The 17,550-nt window shown below is 45.6% G+C and overlaps 1 protein-coding gene across 1 annotated transcript in view; it reads left to right on the top strand.

The window, feature by feature from the left end:
- LOC124469934 (sodium/hydrogen exchanger 9-like) overlaps positions 1-17,550 on the top strand; it is a 58,119-nt gene that overhangs the window by 15,087 nt on the left and 25,482 nt on the right. Inside the window, exons 7-12 of the mRNA XM_047023496.1 lie at positions 297-435; positions 1,936-2,041; positions 4,896-4,984; positions 6,769-6,882; positions 9,685-9,796; positions 11,420-11,573. Of these exons, the coding sequence (XP_046879452.1) occupies positions 297-435; positions 1,936-2,041; positions 4,896-4,984; positions 6,769-6,882; positions 9,685-9,796; positions 11,420-11,573 (714 nt within the window). The remainder of the gene's footprint in view (positions 1-296; positions 436-1,935; positions 2,042-4,895; positions 4,985-6,768; positions 6,883-9,684; positions 9,797-11,419; positions 11,574-17,550) is intronic.

Raw genomic sequence — 17,550 nt, 5'->3', positions numbered from 1 at the left:
TTGACTCTAATAAATTGTACTTAAGGGCTTAGCTCAGCACAACAGGCTTTTGGATTTATACCCGTTCCTCAACGGGACAGGCAGAAGAGCGAAGGGGTTTGGTATTTCTGATGACTGGGCACGTTTGGAAGCAGTATAGCACTGCAGTATTGCTTCTAGTTAGACATGTTTTGTCACACAACAAAGCCCTGTGTGTGTTTTGGCTCGTCCAACCAAACTGTGTAACATTTTGGTATACGGTCTTAATTATCTCTGTGTGTGTGCATGTCTGTCCGTGTCTTTTTTTGTTTTTCCAGGGCCATAACCACCTACAGTCTGACGGGTGGAGTTCATGCTTTTGACACCCGCGCCTTCTTCCTCGCTGTCGGCCATTTTGTTGCAGTGTTCTCTGGCTCCTTCGCCGTAGGTTTTTTCTACACAGCAGTCACCGCTCTCATATCCTTTATACCTACCCACCCCTTTCATATCCCCACCTTGGCACACCAAGACACAAACACACACACAAACCTACACAAGCACACACACACCCAAACTATGTGCACACACACACTGCCCTACAACCCTTTTTCTCTACCCCCATCCCTATTATCACCTCAGCATCCACTGTTAACAACTTCCCTTTTGTACTTTAATTGCTTCTCCGACATAACCCCACTGACATACACACACCGATACCTTATCAACATCATCAACAAGGCTGAGGGAGCGCTAGCCACCGTCGCTAATGGTCGCCGCCTCGTCGAAGAGGTCATCAATCAAAAGAATGTCCTCTGATGAGGTTTCGACCAGCGTTGCTGTCCAGCATTTGTCTGATCTCACAGTAATTAGAGGGGGGAGGAGGATGGTGGAAATTAGAGGGGGAGAAGTGGGGGATGGGGGGGGGAACTGTGGCTATGGGTTTGGGTCCTGTGAGCTGACACTGATCCATCTAATGGTGCATAGCAAGCATGCAGCACACAAGAGCTTTCTGTCACAGCCTACTGTAGCCAACTTAGCCAGCTGGCTTCTGTAGCTAGCTAGCTAGCTAGCTTTATACAGTAACCTGCTATTCCCCCCTATGCACCCCATGCTACTGGATGGATTTTGGGTTTCAATATTTTCTAATCACTGATCTCCCCCCCCCCCCCCACGGAATTCCTTCAACAATGTGTTTAGCGTAGCCAAACAGGACAGGGGACTGCGTTTGTGGTTGAATACAAAATAGGTGTATGGGAGGAGCACGAACGTCAAACCAAGTCCAAAAATGTGAGACCAGGGAATCCTGTGAAGGGTGAGCAGAACAGTCACTGCCGCACATGTAATGAACCGCTCTGGGCTCTTTCTCTCTCTCTGCCTCTCTCTCACTCTCTCTCTGCCTCTCCTTTTTATCTCCATCTATTTTTCGACAATGTTCTCCTTAGTGGTGATGCAGATCCGAAACACGCAGGGCGGGGTCAGTCTGGCTGGAACTTTGTTTGACTTGAAAGAGGGCCACTGAGTCACTGGCAAGGAGTGTGTGAGACACAGAAGAGAAGGTCTGGACTTGATTAGGTGCAGGACCTAACTCCCAGGGATGAACTGATTAAGCGCTAGCGAGGAAACGCTACACTCTAAATACCCTGAGCTATGATTAGGGCGATACTCGGTGGAATAAACTGCTGACTCATACCTCTGTTCCAATCTTCACATAGTTTGGCCAGAGCTGTGCTATGTGGGTGTGTGTGTGTGTGTGTGTGCATGCATGTTTTATCACAAATCGAATCATGAACTGCGTGCGGCAATGTTTAGGCATGCCTAGGCGTGCATGTGTATCCATGCAGATCTCACCGCGATGTGCATGAGAACGAGATGAAGGAGCGCAACGGCACCCGACAATGTATGTATGGTTTCGCACGACTCGCACCACCAAACACACCCGCCCTGTCAGATCTCCTTGGCCCTTAACCTCAGCTCCACCTCACCAAATTCACCCGGCTGTGCGAGCACCCCCTGCTGGAGACGACCCTCCTCTTCCTGCTCTCCTGGAGTGCCTTCCTGTGTGCCGAGGTCTGCGGTCTCTCAGGTGAGTGGATAGTGAAGGGGTCTGGGGCTGGGGGGTGAGGGCTGGTCTGGGCCTGGGACTCGCACGCTAGCAGCTGCCAAACACAGCTGTTTGAATGGCAGGTGTGTCTTCTGTAGCCAGCTTCACTCAACGAGCTTGTGGGATCGGGGACAAATATCCGAGATCATGGCCCTTTGGAAGATGTTCTCTCAAGCATTAAACGAAGACTTTCCTTCTATTCGTTTTCTTACTTGACCTAAATGAACCGAATTGTCGGAAATCAAAATAGCAGCCATTTCGGCCCGACAAAATCTCGCTCTACCATGACGTGGCAAGTCCTTTTTTTGGGAGACAGCAAAACACCGTTCAAAACAGGCCTCCTCTCTCCCTTCTCCTCCGCGGTGCACCTTAAGCTGCTGCTAGCGGGTATAGCAAGAGATGGGCCCGGAGATAGCAGCCAGCCGTAAAAGCTAAACTAGCTCTTCAGCTCCTGCCTGGCTGAGGCCCAGCATCCTGCAGAGACACTCTCAGCTCAGAGGGTCTCTGCTCTCATGTATAATAGATGCTACATGACACGTTTTTCATACTACCGCTGTACCGCAATGCATTTCCAATTTTTTTCCCATTGCGGTAGGCCTACAATTTTTCTTTTTAAGTAAAGAAAATACGAAAGAACAACACATCTAGATAGATTGGCTTTTAAATGGATTTGTATGATCTCATTCCTCTGACATGCCAGTCTTGCTAGAGGCTGGGTGGTTTCGGGTTTCGTAATAGCTTTGACTCGTGGTCGATTGCTTTCTAAAGCCTCCAATAGAACAGAGGCCGCCTGAGTGAAATTATCTAATTATGTATTGTTGGGAAAAACACTGACTGACTCAAATGATTATCCTCAGTAAATTTCCGACCTATGTTCACCGGTGCAGGAATGCAGGCCTGTCATGAATATTGTGTACATATTTTGAGACGTTTATGTGCTTAGTTTAACACCTAGGGTAATGCAGGATATTAAAAGTGTGTGTGTGTGTGTTTTGGATGCCAGTCTAGGACTGTATCCTCGTTGGCAGAGCCCCAATAGGCATGTGGAGGAGGAGGACAAGTTTAATGAAAAAGCTTGACCTTTGTCAGTGGCTCTCTGCCGGTGCCAGTCTATAAAGTTCACCTTACTAATGCTGTCCAGTGTGGGAGGGAAAAGAGAGAGGGGCATTCAGAGCTCAACTGGCTCTCTGACTGGCGCTGATTCTCAAGGTCCTGTTATAGAGTTGAGGGCATAGAGATACGTGATTGTGCTCCCCTCTATGGCTGTCCATTTCTGGCATAGTTTAGTAGGGTAGTTTTGATATCCTGTCATCATCCAAGGTTATTTTACGATACATTCTATAACAGGGTTTGGCTAGAGAACATAGAATAGTACTTTATTGATGCACATTGCAATTTCACACTGATGATCAATGGTCTACTCTACTTTATTCTACTACTGTATACAGTAAATAGGCACCCAACCCCAAACCATCGGCATTTTGCTGATTACTACTGCGTTATCATCAGAACAAGTGCCCATTGAGGATATAATCGTGTCCCATGTGTGCAAATGAGCGATTAAAGTTGAGAAATGTAAGTTAAGAAATGTAGTTTAGTGAGGTGCTATGTTTCCAAGGAATCCCTGAATAGTCTACCCGTAATGTCCACTGGCCGTTACGGGATGAAGCTGTAGCCAAGCCCTCAGGTGTTCGTCCTTCTGTCCAGTCTTTGGTAGAAGAGACATTGGTCCGTTTCTTCTATTGTCCATCTCAATACATGCCATAGATTTAGCCTGGTCCTAGTTTACATATATAACATAGAGTATTAGCTTAGTGTCCATTGACAGGGTTTATTAGTTCTAGAAAAGGCTGTGTCTGACTCTCCTCAAGTAGGCTAACAGAATGCTTTGGCTGCAGCTAAGATGCTACAGTATCCATGTTCATGGAAAGTCATTGATAGTCGTGTTCACTGTTCTCACTCTGAAGTCCTGAACTGTGACCCGTACTAAACTAGGTAGATTGGAGACGTGAAGTTAAATTGCCCTCCCAGAGCAACACAGAGTAGTGTGACCTGCTGGGAACGCCCTCTTCCCAGGGGGTTGTCGTTTCAGATGCAAACACTCCATCCAACCCTGACTCACCAGCAGGGTCACTGAACAGTGATCTCTCTTTTTGGCTTTATTTTCCGGCTCTTTTTCTGGTCACCTTTCTGCATTTCTACTTCTTCCTTGCTTTCTCTTTCTGTCTACAAATCAACTTCTTTCACTCTCTCTCTCTCTCTCTCTCTCTCTCTCTCTCTCTCTCTCTCTCTCTCTCTCTCTCTCTATCTATCTCTCTCTATCTCTCTCTATCTCTCTCTCTCTTTCACTGTTTCACTTTTTTTCTTTATCTGTACCAAGTGCCATGAGGTTCTCCTCAGTCCATCTCTTTGTTCCTTACTTGGCATGTTCTCTGATAATGATATCATTTCCAGCATTAAGCTCCCATCTCTGGAGCTCTCTGCTTGAGGAAGGGGAGAGGCAGGGTTGAACTCTGGGACCCTACACACCCCGGGATCCTCCATGGTACATTCCAACAGAGTCGTTTATACAGCTGTTTTGGAACCTAGACACAGAGTGGGTTTGTTTTGGACTGGATTGGTATCTGTATACTGTATATTGAAGAGGCCTTGTACTGGACATGAGAAGCCCTGGGATACTGGGTTGTGTGTCGTGACCATTACAGACTAGACACAGGGACACAGACAACAAAATTGCACACATGCACGTCCAATGTTTACTTGTGTTTGTAAAGACCTTTCTTCTTTGCTTTGTGTGTGTGTCTGTGTTTTCACGTGTGTTTATGCTTTCTCCCAGGTATTGTGGCAGTGTTGTTCTGTGGAATGGCCCAGGCCAGGTACACAATCCACAACCTGTCTTCTGAGGCCAAGATCAGGACCAAACAGGTTGGACTGAACACACACACAAACACACACACGTACACACACATGCACACACACTTGTGCTGTTGTGCGGTTCCAAAAGTATTAATTCCCTTTTAACCTCCCTGTTTGGGTTCTCGTGGTAAAGAGCAGGTTGCTGTGTGTGTTTGTGCAGGCGTTTAGGTCCAGTAATGAATGGTTGATTGCCATTATTGCTCTTATGACTATGGGAGTCCAATCCCCAGGTATCTGTCTAAAAGGGCCGGCACAGATGGACTCCGGTGTCATGCGGCCTTGGCGAGCTGTAAAGAGCAGAAAATAAATCATCAGTCCATGCACAGACTCATCCACACATATATTATTCATTAGTACAGCCAGAGTGCAAGTTGTTTATCACAAAAAAACATGCTTTATTGCACATTAGGTAGTTGATAGTTGCAGTATGTTTGTGTTCGGTTAGAGGGTCTGTGTGTAATTTTTATTTCAGCGTGTTTTATGGTAAATAACAATGTTTTACAATTTGATTGTAAATAATTACTATGTAAAAAGTATTTCTTTAGAATTTATTTTAGGGCTAAAAGTCCAATCTATCATAAAACAGCCAATTTTCTCCTTTTTATTTCACGCATGTTGTAGTTGCATAAAGACACCCATTTGAACAGTTCTTGTTTTTTTATGCTTGGTTTGATTTTCTGAGAACGTCTAAGTTATCTTGCCACACTTTCAGTCTGGACTCTATGAGGTTGACTTCCTCCTTATAGTGACCAAGCTCATTTTGCACTCCCATGGCTGTGAATACTGGTCAGTCACACCATTCCTGCATGGTTCCCACCCATGGCGTTATATGTGTGCCACATTTCTGAGGAGCAAAGGAAGATATTTTGCCAGCAAACTTCAATTCTGTGCTCAATAAATGTGTTTAAGGTGCACGCAGACCTCTGTACACACACTCACATGGTCTCTTTCACTCACCCCTTCAATCGCTCGTTCAATTTGACCTGATACGTGCGCACAAACCTCATTCTCAAAAACAGACTCTCAAAACACAGGATCTCAAAACACAAAATCTAAAAACTAAGAATCTCACAGTGTTACAAATGTGCCACAAAAACAACCAATTAGAGAAGGTCAATTCTGATTGGCTATATCGTCTCCAATTACATAGTTAGAACAACTATCTAAATCCTGCTGTTTCTGTCTTTTTTGGGAAGCAGCCAATCAGAATTGGCCTTCTCCAGTTGATTGGTTGGGAAATTGTGTTTTGAGATTCCGTGTTTTGAGATTCTGTGTTTTGAGATGTTGTTTTGAGATTGAGGCTTGTGCACAGGTAGCAGGTAAAATTGAGCGATCAGATTGAAGTGGTGTGAGTGAAAGAGACAATGTGAGTGTGTGTACAGCGGTCTGCGTGCGCATTGAATACATTTATTGAACACAGAATAGATGTTTGCTTGCAAAATATTTTCCTTTGCTCCTCAGGATATGGCACTCATGTAACGCCATACCCACCAGCTAAAAGTCATATAATCTCTTTCATCATTGAAAATATCTTTGTTCTCTCAATATTTAAAACGCAGACAACTAACATTTCAACTGGGGTCCATACTTTTATTTTGTTTCAAGCATTTTACAATTGCGTTTGTATGTTATTGCAAATGTTTTATTTATTCAAAAATGTCAAACTTTCTTTCAAACTAAAATGTAAGGAATCAGAAAGATACAGTAAAAAAAAAAAAGAAAAATGCAGTTTTTGTATGAACAACTTCCAACTTCCAGACTCACAGTCCTCTACCTGGTTTTGGTTTCCACAGCTTTTAGAGTTCTTCTCCTTTCTGGGGGAGATGTTCATCTTCTGCTACATAGGGTTTGTCTTGTTGACGTTCCCGCGCCATGTCTTCAGTGCCTTCTTCATATGCGGGGCCTTTGTATCCTTTCTCTGAGAAGCTCACTGGAGTGTCCTCACCACCCACTGGGTAACCTATAGATCGGACACGTACTCATCTATGGATTTGTCATCTTTGTTCTGTGATGCTGGGCTGAGCTGTGCTGCATTGTGTCGTGTGTGTTTTTGTCTTCGAGTCTCTTTCTTCTTTCATCCTTTACTGATCCGCTCTGCCCTGTCCTCATCCATCATATCCATTTTGTCTCTTTATTTCATCTATTGCGTTGTCTCTCACCTGCTTTATCTGGTTTCCAATTCCGTTCTTATCTACCCCATTTCATCCTTTAAACGCCATTTTGTCCATGAATTACTTTCTCTAATTGCCATCAGAGGAATAATCAGCAACGTTTGAGGACAAATACAATACCGCACTGCCTGCCACATTGCACAGATTTCCCCAGTCCCGTAGAAACATTCAAAAGCCTAAGCGTTGTGGTTCGATCTAAAACATTCTGCAAACGTGTTTGGTTCCTGATGATTCCCATCACAGAAGATTAAAATGCCGCAGTGCAAATGAGTTCTTCTGAGGACACCCACTGATTTTAATAGACACTTAACTCGTGCTGTTCTAGCTTGTTCTCAACAACCCTCCACTCATCGAAGCTCAGTTAATTGGAATCCTCTTCCAAATCAAATCGCTGTGTCATAATGCAAGGGTCACATTGCTCCAACGTCTTGAGGCGTCACGGTTGGCGCATTGTTTAGTAACAGAGTTTACCCACCTGCTGTGTTTATTCTCTTGGTCTTAACTAGGTCCGGCAAGTCATTAAATCCGCAATCAAGTGCCTCACACTGTAAGCTTACAGTAAAGGGTGTCATAACTGATTTGCTTTTCCCTCCAGCTGTTGTCATATTGGTTAGCTATTGTCTCTGCCACGGTGGTACCCTTGTTAATGTTTAGTTGAGTTCTTGGTTTTCCCTGCCCTGTCCTGGTCTTGTGTGTGTCTCTCTCTCTCTCTCTCTCTCTCTCTCTCTCTCTCCTGGCTCCCTGCACACCTGTGTTTCGTTCCAGTCACCCAGCGGTGATCCCCCTACCCTTTATACTGTATATGTCTGCTCCCTTTGTCAGTCCTTGTCGGCTGTTGTAGATGTTTATGTGAGTATCCTTGCCGTGTTCCTGTCTTGTTTAGGGAAGCCTGTGTCCTTGTGATCTCGCCTCCATCTCCTTGCTTGTGGGTCCACCCTCCTGTACTCACCGCGAGAGCTATGATGTTCCTGGGAGGTACAGTTGGCTGAAGAATGCCTCATCTCTGCCTCTGACCATGATGGCCTGGAGACCCTGGGGGCAGCCACATATGGCCGAACTCCAACCACTCCAGCTTTTTTCTTCCTACGCAGTAATTTGCCCAGATGGTCAGCAGTTAATATTCCAGCTCTCCAGTCTGCAGGAGAGTTGACCCAGCAGATTCCCTTTCCCTCTTTTCTAATAGCTTCCACCGCTATTAGGTTGACTGTGAAGCCCTGCCAACAAGGCTAACATTTGGAACGAGAGAGGCTCTGTCTGTCTATGTCCATCCTCTCGCAACAAAAATGTAACTGGGGGAAAGCATTCTGCCATTGCTACTGGGTCAAAGCAGACCATGTTGTGCAAACAAAGCTAAGTGGGGGCTAAACTCATGCAGTTAGGGAACTAAAAGTGACTGTAAAAGAATGTTGAGATTTAATCCGGTTAATCGCTTTCTGGGTATGCAGGAGATTTTAATCACTCACCGGCAGCCTTGCCCATGACAGTGGGAAAGGGCTTTTTTATTGGAAAAGAGGATCAGATAAAAGTGCTTAATTACCTCCATTCAAATAGCTCAGGGTCATAGAAAAATGACAGGATTCCTCCGGAAGGATATTGCTTTTGTACACCCATAGGCTGGTGTAGTTCTAATATTGACTGTTGGCCGTGAGTACGCTCACTTCAGTAATGACCCTGTCAGTCTCAGGGTGCAGCTTCCTGTATTGCCCTGCTCAGTTATTTCTCCCTGTCTCATGAAACCCTGTTGCCTCAACGTTTCCCCTCATGAGAACCATCCAATACTACTTTATTACCATTTGTTCGATGAAGTGAATTATTTACATTTAGTCATTTAAGTGTTTGAAAAATGTGAAGTATTGTCTGGAGTACCCAAGTGTACCCTGTACAGATGATCTAGTGCAGACAGTAAAAAGAGTGTTGGCTAAACTCCAGCCATCGGCTAAACTCACTAGCCAATGTGTAAACCACCAGCCCTCAAATTCACCAGCCATTGGTTATTTTTACAGCCACAGGGGAAACTCACCAGCCATTGGTTATCTCACCAGCCATCGGTTAACCGCCAGCCATCCGTTTAACCCCCTGCCCTCAGTTTTCTTACCAGACGTCAGTTATTCGCACAAGCCATCAGCTAAATCCATCACCCCTAGATTGCTGGTTTGTTTGATAGTGACTGATTCTCCACACATGACAACCTCTTCCCAGGAGTTGAGCAATCAACACTAACCAGTACTTTCTCTAACAAGATGGAGTCTGTTTCACTGATGATTCCACAGGTAGCATGTGGCACTCTCCCGCAGGACAATTAGCATTCTGTTTCAGCCCTTGTGGAACATCAAAGTGTGTGTGGAGGGTAGAGACAGCTGGGTGAGCCTGATTGGCTCCATGCCTTGCTACCATGCTGCAGTACTGTGTTTGCATCCTAAATGGAGGATAGAGATTATTATGTGTATACGGTTGTGAGTGTGTATGTGTGTGTGTGGCCGCTTCAGCATGCACTCTTGTGTGTTTATGTATTTCTCCTTAAGCCGTAAACACACACAGCTCTCTGTGCTTGTATCGCGGGCGTGCAACATCTACCCACTCGCCTTCCTGCTCAATCTGGGCCGCAGGAACAAGATTCCCCTCAACGGACAACACTTCATGATGTTCTCAGGTAGGCTATGAAAGGCTTCCACCGGATAAACATGTGGGACCTGTATAAGCACTGATCTTGTCGAGTTTGGCTCAACAACACTGTTTGTGATCGAAGAGAACACCACGTCTAGGAACATTGAGGGCAGAGGAAGAGCTTGCTCACTGCAAGGCGCTGTTTGCCCAAACTGTTTCCCCTCTAGAGCCCTGCTCCTGGCGAGCTGCAGTACTGTTCCCTCTTCTGAGGTTTTTTGCTTCAACTTCAACCTGGTTGAAAAAATCAACCAGCTTCAGTGTGAAATGCTCCAGCTCAGATTAGCTTTGCCTTATCTAACTCGGGTTAACAGTTATAACTTTGATGCCGACTCAAGTTAATGCTTTGAGCGATTGTTTATTTCTCCCTCAGATTCAAATGGAGGGTGTCACCAGGAGAAGATACTGCGGCCTTGCTATAATCGTGTGGTCTTTTCCCCAAATGAAATAGGAACACGTTTACCCTGACGTATGCCATGAATGCTCTTTAATTATGCGATTCTGTTTATTGCCCGCGGCTATAATTGGCGTTAGCAAAGATGCTAGGAGAATGGTTCCCCTGTGTGTGTTTGTGTGTGTTTACCACCCAAACAACAAGAATAACTCATGAGGCCGCATAAGAGGGAGACACCAAGCCTTTCTTCAAGGTTTATTCTAATTGCCCCAAAATACAATAACAAATATTGTGTCTTCATTGTACCCTATTATTATAACCCATGTTTATCTTTTCCTCCCACCATCCCAACCAACCTCTGCCCTCACTGAGAGGCCTGTGTCTTGGGTTGTCTCCTGGTAGGAGAGATGGAGCCCTACTCTATATTTGAGTCTGAATGGTTTTTGATGGAGAGGAGGAGGAGGGGGGGCGGGGGTGATTGAATGGCCCAGGAGAGATCCAAGTTAAGTGATTTGGAGTAGCGTTCCCTGCTGGGCTCTCTGCGTGAGTGACCCACTTTCACATGTTAGTCTCTAGTTGTCTCTCATAAGACGATCATTTCGTGTTTTTGTTTTTTTTCTCCCTCTTGATTTTTCTTTATGAAAGCCTGAGCGTCCTACATGTTTCTGGACATTCCTATTTGTCGCTAATGGTGTTAAAAGATTGTCCCGGGAAATTATATGGGCTTTGGGCGGTTGGCGTGAAACAGTAATCTGTTGGTCGTGTCAGGGTTATTTGCTGGTTAGATAAAAGTGCATATCCTGGCCCCGAGCCAGTTTGCAGCTCTTCTCTGCAGTGTTTGGCGTCAGAGTATCAAACTTGTTTCTTTTCCACTGCTGAGGAACATCTATGGGTGTGTTGCCAGCGGCCTCTGTGGCCCTGAAGGATCTGCTCGGACCGTGTTTGGACTGTCGGCTGGGTGTCGAAGTGGATGTGCTCATTTCACCTGATGATGGCCATATCCATCTCAATCCGACACATTGATATTTACTCCCTTGTGTTTTGTCTGTGGCATGGGTCAAATGAGCTTATCCGTTTGTTCAACGGTGAAATGGTTTGGGTTGGTGTTGGTTGCATGTTGCTTATCTGGTGGTGGTGCGACAGTCAGTACTGGCCCGTCTACTATTAAGCAGGGTTCGGATGAATGCAATCACTACGAACCCTCCTGTTATCTTCCAGGTCTGAGGGGAGCAGTGGCATTTGCTCTGGCGGTGCAAGACACGTCCACCGAGGCACGACGCACCATCCTCAGCACCACCCTGCTCCTGGTCTGCATCACCATGTTAGGACTGGGCCCGGCCACCTCGCCTATGCTGCGCTGGCTCAACATCAGGTCAGTCAATACCTCTGCTAGCGGGCCTGACCAGACTGAATCTCTGCCTCAACTGGACTCTTAGAGTAGTTTAATCCTGATATACTTACAACGCCGTCTTCTTAGAGCTGGAACGTGTTCAAAAATAATTTCATCAGTGAGGAGTTAGTTTGAGTAAAAAAAAAAAAAAAAACATTTCAAATGAAAGAAAATAATCTATCCGCAAATACAATATTTTTTTATAAAATATGTGATATCTCTTGTAGCGACAGCTGTTAAAAACATGAAATGACAAGAGCAGGGGGTGGGAATTCGGATCGAGTTCAAATCGGAATTCAACAACTCTCACGCAACACCTGTCCCCATGTCCCCAAAGGGAGCCACTTAACTGCCGCTAGTTAGTATGCATCAGCCCATGTCATCTCTCTCCCTGCAGTACACGTGTTCTCCCCCTCCCTAAGGCCCCCTCTCCCTCTCCTGCTCATCAGGGCACTTAACTCCCACTGCCCTCCATTAGTGACTCATGGACAAAGAGCACAGGTCTTTAGGAGGTCTTTGGGTTCACGTTAGAGGTCCCACATGCTGACAGGTTGACACACACACACACACACACAACCACGCACACTATCATGGGATCTGAGCGCATGGTCAAAACAGGTGCACACATGAACAAACACGCACACCCACACTCACGGGATCATGAAGGGCCCTGCCGATTAGCTGAGTGGGTGTGGTCTAGACGACTGTATTATTGTGATTAATAAGGACAAAATAGGCATGGAGTATGTAAGGCAGTAATTAGACACTTATATTATGGAAGTCTAATCTATGGGCCAGATCAAGCTGCTATAATTGACTCCTAAGGTCTTTCCATGCATTACGTGTTCTTTCTGTGTGTGTGTGCGTTTGTGTGTATACCTTTTGGGGACAACCCACATATGGAGAAGTCTGCGCACATGTCCCTATTGGGGCATTTCTGCACAGATGTACCGTATATGTCTCAGACTTGTGCTGAATCTTGGCCTATTTGGATTCCTCCCCAGTTGCAGCTAGTGTGAGTGTGGTGCGATAGCTAGCTCCGTCTTCTGTCCTTAAGGGAACCGGGGTTTGTAGATGAGCTGTTTCCCACACTTCTCATTCGCAGCTTACTGGCTCTTATGCGGCCTCTCCCTCCCTCCAACCCTGCCTCTGTATATGGTTTTAAAGGAAAGGGGGTAGGTAACAACTCTGGGAGAATACATCTCAGTGAATAATATATTCCGAAAGCTTTCTTTACCTGGAGCAAATCACACATCCAACCTGCTCTCTGAAATAGCGTTGTCAAAGGGGTACGTTCTTTCTGTTAGAAATGACAGTGTTTTGCCTCTCTGTACTTCAGAAGGGGTTTAACTGCGGGCTGCCAATGTAAGGCAACCGATTGAAATGTCTCCGAAGCCACTTTGAGAGATTTGTTCAAGAAAGCAGCTATCACAGGGGACTCATTAGCATGTGTGGATGGAGGGTGTATTTTGTGCGTGTCTATCCGTGAGCATGCACACGTTTGTCCTCCATGGTGTGCGTATGTGCTGTGTGCGTTTGTGCATGCATGTTTTCAGGCTTACGCATAAAAAAATGATGCTATTGGCTTTGATTGTCTGAGTTCCCATGGGGCGATAAGAGGAAATGGTTGCTCTATCTGCCTGATTGAATCTTCTTTCTCACCAGGCTGTGCTGCGGTTGTCTGTCAGCTGTGGTTTGGCATTTTGAAGCTTTTCTTTGTCTACAAGCCTTCTCAGCCTCTATTTTATATACTTCAACACTTACATTTATGCATTTAGCAGACGCTTTTGTCCAAAGCGACTTCCAAGAGAGAGCTTTACAAAAGTGCTTAGGTTACTGATCACAACAAAGAGATAGCCCCAAACATTGCGAGCAGCCAAAACATGAAGCATACATTGTGAAAAAACAAATAAGTGCCAAAGGGAAGAACCATAGGAGCATGCAGTTAAACAAGTTACAATTAAACAACATGAAACTCAAAAAGTGCAAGAGTGTACCTGTAGAAGAACAATCAACAGTAAAATATTTCACAGCGAGTACAAGAGTTTAAATCCGTTACAACTAACCAACAAGAGCAACAAGTCTCTCAATAAGAGTCATTGTGATCCTGGAGGAAACTAACATCAGGTCCAGCCAAGCATTCCTAAGTGCCGGTGTACTCCCGGAACAAGTGCGTCTTGAGCCTTTTCTTGAAGGTGGGGAGACAGTCAGTGTCCCTGATGGAGGTGGGGAGCTGATTCCACCATTGCGGGGCCAGACAGGAGAAGAGCTTGTGTTGGGACCGGGTGCTCTTGAGCGGTGGGACCACCAGACGGTTGTCAGAAGAAGAGCGTAGGTGGTGGGTGGGGGTGTAAGGCTGGAGAAGAGACTTGATGTAGTCGGGCGCAGTCCCGTTCACCGCTCGGAAGTAACACTTGTCTAATTGATCTGTCCTCTTTTGTCATGTCATGCTTTTGAATCATTCCTTATCGAAGGAATCTAGACAGATTACACATGTTTTATACCAAGGCCTCCCCTCCTTATCATAGACTGAAATGTGCCCTAACAAGGTGAAGCATGAGGCATTAAAATACCTTGGCTGCTCTTATTACCGTAAATCAGATTTCTCTCTTTGGAAATATAGTTTTTGTCTCAGTCATCCAGTCTCAGTCATCTAGTTTACTGCACACAAAGTATAGGGTCTACATTCCTAACAACAGGATCCTTCCTTGGCATTCATGAGAAGGTAGGGGTAGTGTCCATTGGCTTGACAATTCATTTCTGTATCTAACTCTAACCCTCACTGTAACTGTTGAAGTAGCTATTCACTTTTACGACCTGAGTTTAACCATGCCAGACGGCCATATGGCTTATGTGAAGACAGATGATAGCTCAACAAGACTCAGTTGACTCATAGTAAAACGATAAACCTTTGGAATGTAATCTGTCAAAATAAAGTCCAAAATGTAATGAGATACTGTTTTGGTATTTGCTTTGCACATGTGTTCCTGAATTCGAGTTCTGAGTTCCATCCCACCAGAACACAGTTCTCTGTACACTCAACTGCTGTTTAGTGTGTTGTTCTTTTATTTGTGTACTTCTGACAAATTATACTTTGTGACATACCGACAAATAATGACACCTCAGAACTTGTAAGACCAGAAATTCGTATCTTTAGCCAATAATTCAAGAGACCTATGAATGGAGGAAGAAAGCAGATTTATTATGGGGAGTTGCTGGGTTGTTTTTGTCTCTATCTAAAGATAGCTGGGAAGAGTAAAAACACAAACACACAAACACACACACAGAAAAGGTCCGCCTTACTGTCTTAACTGTCTCAGCCTTTCTCTGTCACTGTAGTTGTCTGTCAAGATGGAGAGAGAGGGGAAGCTGAAGGGAGGTTTATGAGGAGGGAAGATGTGGGGGTGGGGGTAGAAAGACAGTTCGAGGGTGGCAGATTGCTGGTGACAGAAAATATTGAAAGAGAGACGGGGTGGAGTGAGACTAAAAGGAGCGAATGAGGCGGAGTGCGTTAAACGACTGCCTCCAGTGCAATGAGGCGAATGAAACGGAGAAAATTCTATTTCACACACACGTGCGCGCTGCACACACACAAACCATGGGAGCTGAGTTCACACATTGTTCCTCAGTAAAACCTTCCCTCTCTCAGCCCTTGTCATTTTCCCTACTCCAGTCTCAAGATACATAATGTCAAGATACATAATGTCCTTAACACAAGACTTTCAGCAAAACCGTAAATAATGATACAATCACACACTGTGAGCTGTCTGGAACAGGGGAAATACAGTTTTTCCTGCTTTGTGTCTTTCTATGGTTGAAATGGGTCTTTCTCGTGATTTCTATGGTTGAAATTGCTAAGCTAAATGAATATCCTGGATAATCTTTTGATGCGCTTGACATTTTTTCACCCATCTGAACTTTTGCCCTGTGCTTGCCACACGCATTTCCAGAACTCTCCTTTCTCCTGCCACCAGCATGAATCCCTGTTTTTTACTTACAGGCACTTCATTTCTAAAAGATTCAAATGACAGTGTATCAACATGCCGGTGGACCGTATAGTCTATTGATATGCAGACATGCATTTGTTGTCCGGGAACATTCAAAGCATGAAAACAACTGAGCTTCTCTGATTGGCTCATTACCTTTCCCTTGTCCATTTTAAATACTTGTGCCAGCTCACAGCTGTTTCATCATGGTCACACACACGCACACACACGCCACACACCTGCACACCCTCATCCTGTCAGCACTCGCACACTACGACAACGTACAGATGCGCTCTTGAGAGAAAACAAGCCCGTGCACAAATACACCTTATCCACACGAGCATATCCCTGTTCCGTTTCCAATGCCCATGCCACTTCACAGCTGTCCCGTCGAGGTCACTCTCACACTGAGTCAAACACGCACACTCCCCTAGGGGTGTAAGCAGTGAGTGTGATAGGGGCTGAAGGTGGCAGAGGACCCCTGGGGAGATCTAAGGCGCAGTCATACGGACCGACCTGGGTGTGTGTGCGTGTGCTACGTGTGTGTGTGTGTTTATCCGTGGACGTTAGTATGAGTTTCTGTGTGTGGCCTACAGCACCACCTGCATAAAAACGCCAGCCTCAGTGTGCCGAGCTGAAGCCTTGCCCTTGAATGGTGTATTGACCGATGGACGTAGGCCCTTACCGTTACAGGTCTGTCTGCGTCGTGAGGGGGGATGGTCATTGATATGTGTGGAGGGAGGTTTGTACTAAATATGCCACTCACAGAGCAAGAGAGCTCCACAGAGAACGAGAGCGAGGTGCGTGTGTATGGGGGGGGGGGGGGGGGGGGGGAGGTATTGAGAAGAAAGAGATTAGAAATTGCTCATGTATCCTCCATAGTTCTTTGAAGTTCTTTGAAGCCCTCAGAAATGTGCCATGTGGTCACTGAATAAGCATGGGCAGACAGAGAAAGCATGAGCGTGCAGGCCTGTGTGTTTATGTGCGCAGCCATGTGTGTGGGCATGTGCAGCCGTGGGTGTGTATGTGCACATACGCGCGTGCCTCCAGCAGCACTGTGTGTTTACACGTTTGTTTGTGTGTGTGTGTTTGTGTGTGTGTGCAGGAGCGGGTGTTTTTGCGGGTGTAGGTCAGTGTTGGCCTACTCCATGCCCTCCCCTGTTGTAACAGCTGGACCCTAGCTAATGGCGGCACTGTTTGTTTGCACATCTTGAGTAGACAGATGGGCCGACGGCAGACTCGGTTCCTCATGTCACTCTCCTTCCCTTCACGGCCCACCGACCCACCCTGCGCTCTCTCTATCTCTCTATCTCTACTTCTCTCTCTGCACTTAAGCCACATATCCAATTCATGGCACCAACTCTCTGAACGTGCTGTAGAGGTCTTAATAGACTTGTTGAATCTCGCAGATATGTTTCCTCAGAACCGGTATAAACAGACAATGCTTAATACGCCTGGAGATTATTTAACACTACTGAGCCACTTTGTATGCAGGGTCATGGTTATCATTTACATTTACATGTAGTCATTTTACATTAACATTATCACTGTGTTTATGTAGGCAACCCTCTCTCACACACACACACATACACTCACATGTACGCTCACACGAGCACACATGAATACACACACACTACACTGCTCTCACCTCTTCTGAAGGTCCTATATTGATGCATTGCCGAATGAAGGACGGAGGAATGTCAGAGATGAAAAAACACATTCGCAAACATACTCTAACACACCCCTTTTATACCTACCGACATGATTGAGTGGAATACATCTGTAGACTAACCTCAAGATGGATGGCCCCAGATTTCGCTCCTTTGATATCTGATAAAGACATGGAGGGAAAGAGAGAGAGAGAGAAGCACGTTCAAACTTTGGCGTCTCTACCTCTGTGATTTATGCCTTATTCTGCACAGATGCAGCCGATGCCGTCTCATAAAGAAAGGAATGACAAATCTAAGAAATTG

This window comes from Hypomesus transpacificus, chromosome 8 (assembly GCF_021917145.1).
Source record: "Hypomesus transpacificus isolate Combined female chromosome 8, fHypTra1, whole genome shotgun sequence".
In the NCBI taxonomy this organism is placed as follows: Eukaryota; Metazoa; Chordata; class Actinopteri; order Osmeriformes; family Osmeridae; genus Hypomesus; species Hypomesus transpacificus.
Note: the sequence above shows the minus strand (reverse complement) of the source record. Positions and strands in the feature narration are given on the sequence as shown.